The 5,740-nt window shown below is 41.1% G+C and overlaps 1 protein-coding gene across 1 annotated transcript; it reads right to left on the bottom strand.

Moving 5' to 3' along the window:
* Positions 1–4,191: 4,191 nt before the first annotated feature.
* On the bottom strand, positions 4,192–5,282 carry ufsp1 (UFM1-specific peptidase 1). Its single transcript, XM_084343967.1, has one exon. It carries the CDS (start codon positions 5,146–5,148, stop codon positions 4,411–4,413), a length of 738 nt encoding a protein of 245 aa, XP_084200093.1. The 5' UTR covers positions 5,149–5,282; the 3' UTR covers positions 4,192–4,410.
* Positions 5,283–5,740: the final 458 nt, after the last annotated feature.

Below are 5,740 nucleotides of genomic sequence, written 5' to 3' on the forward strand. Positions count from 1 at the left end.
GCAAATGTTTAGGTGTAACATGACTATGGGCCATTTTGCCTCAACTTACTAATGTGTTGTTTCCACTTCTTTAATAAGCATTTTTCACAGCAGCCATTTTTCATAGCAACCCAATCGCCAGAATAAATGTTGGCAATGCTTGTATCTGCAAACCATGTATATGTTAAAACTTAAAATTTTGTAATGTTGCAACTTTACATTTCTTAAGTTAAATTTTCACTTTGATCTTGTGACAAGGTTGAGGTTCAGGCACAAAAACCAGACCAGATACCCATTCTGGTCGCAGCAAACACAGCAGGAGATGTACCCAAGGTCTTGTTACAAACACCGGTTTTGTCACCACAGACATGGATGGAAATCTCAACGTCTCCTTAAAAATATCTAGTTATATCAAGCTTACAAATGTTGAAACGTCCTGGTCCCTCGTAACAGATATCGGATGGTTTCACACTTGAACTGCTGACACAGGCTGAGCAGCCTTCTTGCCTGTAACTCCACCCCCATCCCCTCCACCTCATGACATGACAGTTAGGTCATAAACATGTAATGTAAACGTGAGCGGATATGTGGTTTGCAGAACAATTTACTACCAGCTACTACGGCCGACATTTTATTCTGGTGACTGGGCTGTTCATAGTAAGAAAAGCACAGGTGTCTGGCTCTGTTCAACTCAAGTGTCCCAGTGTTGAGACTGAACCAGCATGCATGATACCATGAACCGGAATCTAGAGGAACTAAACTGAACTCAGACTGAATTTAATTTATTTATTACACCTGTGCTTTTTCTAATGTTACATGTCCAAATGTCTTCTGTGACAGGGTCCATAGCCTGTTGCAAAAGCTCAATTAATTCATAGAAAAACATGGACTTTAGAATTAACAGCAATACAAATGAAACTGAATAGCTTAACAGTATTCTGTATTGTATTTTGAACACTTGATTTAAAACGAGCTGGACAGTAGTTTGGCTGAAAATGTGTTAAAATGCATCTGATTGTCTAATTTGCAGAAATAAACCTTTGCAAACTGTCATCAAAGTGTCTTTTCGTTCACATTTCTGTGATATAATGCGGATTGCTTATTGTCATTCACAAAGCTAACACATTTAAATTTAAACTGTTACATTACAATACAATACAAAACAATACAATACATATTACAGCCTTTTTAGCATAGATTTCATCCTCTAACATTACATTTTTATGTAATTATTAATTGCCTACATGAAACCGTCATATACCACAGCAATAGCATTATAATTGATTTCACTAAAATTCAACTTTTCAGGGTGTCACTGCTGTTGTAGTCCTGACACTACAGACTCCAGATAATTAATATACATAATGGTTGAAGAGAGTGGACTTGCTGAAACATATGGTTGATTTGCAATTGTGTAAAAAGGCTGTTCATGTAAATAAGAGATCTAAACTCCTACTCTTCTCTGACACATTGACTTACATGGCCATACCCTCAGTTTCTTCCTGACCTACATTTTTATACTGTCTCTTTCATTTATTACTAAAGCTATTTGTGCACAACTTGAAGGAAATGTCCTCTTTTTTCTTGAGACTGAAGTCTGCATCGTTTTTTCCTCCTCAGCTCACAGTAATAAAATGCTCTCAGTGCTTGATAACATTCACTGTTTTTGAATTACTGCTACAACGCTGGTGGCACTTTGAATATATGGAAAAGACTTTACAATGGAAGACCAGTTTGCTAGAAGTGCAGACGAGGCAAGGGAAGATAGAGTCGGAGCAGACTGAGGCTGTACTTGTCAGACATTAGTGGGTTTGCAGTGGTGTGTTACAGGTGAGAAAGAGACATACAAGCAGGCGTAGAAAGATCGAGGCAAAGAGACCCTCCGTGATGAAACCTCCATCAGAAAACTGTGCCTTACCCCTGGCAGCTGTTCTGAGCATGCTGACCTGTGTACTGCTGCAGGGGGCCCAGGCAGGAGTAGTGGGGGACTTCAACCACGCCGAGCGCTGTAAGGACTCTCTGTACATGGGCACCCCGCCCCGAGGCTACCTCAGCACTTCCTTTAAGAAGATCTGCCAGAGGTATGAGGATAAACCCCGCTATATCACCCTATACGACCCGCAGAAACACATCCCCATCTATTCTGCCTATACGTTTAAGAAGTCAGACGGGGAGAAGAAGGTGGACTTCCCTTGGATGTTTGAGCCCCAGGTGAGTGTTCTTTCAAGCTTAATCGAGGTTAAAATGTTCGTTTGGATTTATTACAAGGCTGTTTTCAGTCTGAACCCAAATCCAATAAAGGTATGTGTGCTTTCCCTCAGTTTACTATCTCTCTTGTTCTATATGATACTTTTCATCACATGTACATCTATCATTACATGTCAAGTCTTTCATTATTTCTCTAGACACAGAAAACAAATACTCAGTTTTTTAGAGCTGGAGCAACTCTAATACTGCTGCTATCGGCAACACAGTAAGCTTGAGATAAGCCACTTTATTGGCTATGAATGGTATTTGAATCAGATACTGTTCCCTTGACCATTTAGGCTCTAGTACTTGTACTCTCATACTTTAAATATGTTTTTTGTGAATGTGGCAAATTGTCTGACTGGTAAAACAATTATTTCCTGCTTTAAAAGGGACAGTTCACCCTAAACTGACTGACTCTTACCTGTAGTGTAAGTTGTTTTTTCTTACAAGTTGCAGAGTTTTGGAGAGATTGGCTGTAGAGACGTCTGCCTTCTTGTAAATATCATGGAATTAGATGGGAAATTTATTTGAAAAACTCGACAGCAATATTTTCTTACCAGGAGTAATGACTTGGTTTCTCCAGATAATCCACAGACCTTGTATTTTGTAAATTCATGTAGGAATTATATTCTTTCTACTGAATTACAGCCGACAAACTATCACCGAGTAGAAGGAATCGTGCATCAACTCATGGACGGGAGGTTAGCTAAAGTTACAGTGAAGCCAAGGAGGATGTATTAATGTTTTCATCCTGTGCTGTCATGAGAACGAGCCTCTCATCCATGAGTAGATGCACGCTTCCCTCTACGTGGTGATGAGCATCACAAACCAAATGCCATCTAGTTCCATTATATTCAAGACAAGGCTGACATATCTACAGCTGATATCTCTTGACAACTCACATCAAAACAATCTGGATGGATAAATAGCACTATAGTAGAGGAAAATGTTTGTATTTCTGATTTTTAGAACTGTCCTTTTAACTTTTCAGATGTAATCAAACTGAGGTAATGTTATGCTTCTCCCTCTACTTTCCTAGCTGGCTTCAGAAAAGAGCAGCAGCAACATGGAGCCCTTCCCCCAATCTTCAAGCATGCATATGAACTTTGAGGACTCCCAGGCAGTCCTGGAGGACTACGCTGATGTGGTTCAGTATGAACGTGGCCAGCTAAACCCTGACGAGCATCAGGCTGACCCTCTGGACAAAGCCTCCACCTACAGCTTGACGAACGTGGTACCCCAGATCAGGGAGTTCAACTTGGGCCCCTGGGCGGAACACCAGGACATCATCCGCAAACGTCTCAACAACTACTGCCGTGGCAAAGCCTTTGTGGTCACAGGGGTCACCACTTCTGGCCACACCATCCGTCGCAACAACCTGGACCGAGTGGCTGTACCAGAGTACGTGTGGTCGGCCTACTGCTGCACCGAGTTTGACCAAAATGCACCATACTTTGTGCGCTACAAGTTCCCTGTGTTCGCAGCTTATGGGCTGAATGATCGTGTCAACAACCACATGGTGGAAGTTCCCCTCAAGAACCTGGAGAAATTCCTCAAGGGGAGGATGGATGTCGACAAGAACTTTCAGATTTTCTATAATGACTGTGTGCCAGATAACTGAGATGAAGTGGGTGCGATCTCTGTTTTAAGTGTGTTACCACTGTAGAAGGGTTTGGAGTTCTTGCAACTCAAAACACATACGACGGCAATAAGATGTAGTCCAATTAGATTATAAATTGTAAGCAATAAAATGGGGAATTGACTGGAGTCTGTCTTATTAAGTCCATTTAATAATGATTTTCATTATCAATTACTCTGCAGATCAGTTAATGTAAAAGGTCATGAATACAAAGACATTTACTTTGAAGCTTGGTAAAAAAAAAATCAATAAGGGAAATACTAACTAGATATCCAATAAGATATGAATTGAATAAAGCAATAATGAATAAAGTGACCATCAAATTGTTTTATGTTTGTTTTATTGTGTTGTAATTATTGATTTCATCCACAGGATGGCACTGCAGCTTATTTTGAATCATAAATGCAGACAATGCATTACAAATCTGTCCCATAAAACATGTTTAATTGCATCTGTGAGAAAATCACACAACTGTTCATCTGCACAAATAATAATTCCTTTGTAATTCTGAGACACAATAAGGTCTGTCACTTAGTTTTTGTTCATTTTTTGGCAGTCTGAGGCATACACAGATTATAAAATGAAGACTGATCCAGAGATGAGACTCTTTTCCACGCCACCCACCCGCGCCTCTGCAGCTCTGTCTTCTCCAGCTGACATCCATAGTAGTGAGGGTCAACTACTAACAAGTAGCTCCCACTGTCCCCTGTGCACACCCCTAATATCCCCTTAGAAGAGTTGTCCCTGTCCCCTCCCATCATGACTGGAGACCCGTGCTTCTCAAAGTGCTGATGGAGCTCTCCCACTGCAACCTGCTCCAGCTCTGCCCCTCCACCTCTGACATGTACCAGCTTACAGGGCACATCATAGAAATAGTCAAGGACCAGGGAGGCTTCAAATGTTCCTATCCACTCCCTGGAGCAGGAGAACGAGCCTGGTTTGTCCCCCATTGTGACCAAGGCTTGCTGGATATCTGGGAGGCTTGGTGGAGGTCTGTGTTTGTCCTTAAGTGGAAACCAGTTATGACACAGCCAGGAAGCCATTGTCTGAACGGTGCGGTAGCCACATCCCCAGCCTCGGTCATCTTGTCCATCACAGCCATAGTGGAAGTAGAGATAGTCTCCTTTTATTAGAGAACATTTAACAGGGTCTGTAAGTGGATAAGGAAGACAGGTGTGGACATTCTTTGATAAGGTTTTGCTCGTCTCCTCTCCCTCAGTAGCTCCACGTCCTCCCCAGTCAATCCCCTCAGATTCCGCTTCCACAAACTTTTGATCCATTTTTACTATTTGTCTCTAACAAGCACACATTTCGCATTTTACCTAACGGTTTTTACTTCTAGCCGTTCAAAACATGACATGTTCATCCGGCTGTCGTCGGTTGCTACTGCAATAACCTTCCCTTCGAAGCACTTGCTACAATACTCGAGTTCCGCCTGAATGTTGTTCCCCCTGACGATGGTGCCTTCAGGAGCGTTTCGTCAGTTTATTTTAATTTGTGCGAATCTAAGTTGTCGTCGGTCTCACACGTTTAAAATCAATTCCTTTAAGAATATTATTGGGATCTCTGTAACTGTCTCCGTCTTGGAAACATTTTAATCAGTGTTAGCTGTTTCATTATGTGAACAAAGTGGATTAAAGCTAATACGAAGCGGAAAATGAGCGCAGACAGAGTTGGCTTTAATTAATTTTTGTGGAGATTTTGCAGGATAATATTCTTGATTCAATCATAATCAAATATTTCATCGTTTTTAAGTTGTAGCCTAGTTTGTCCTATTTATTTTTCTTGGAGTATCAGATTTACAATGTTTGAAACAGTCTTTGAAGCTAGCCGACTGTAATTACATTTTACGCCAATTAATGAAACGCCTGC

Source organism: Pagrus pagrus (assembly GCF_965226575.1).
Source record: "Pagrus pagrus genome assembly, chromosome: 22".
In the NCBI taxonomy this organism is placed as follows: Eukaryota; Metazoa; Chordata; class Actinopteri; order Spariformes; family Sparidae; genus Pagrus; species Pagrus pagrus.

Excerpts from the sequence above, each read along its gene's own strand:
- ufsp1 (XM_084343967.1), bottom strand. The coding sequence starts at position 5,148 with ATGGATCAAAAGTTTGTGGAAGCGGAATCTGAGGGGATTGACTGGGGA.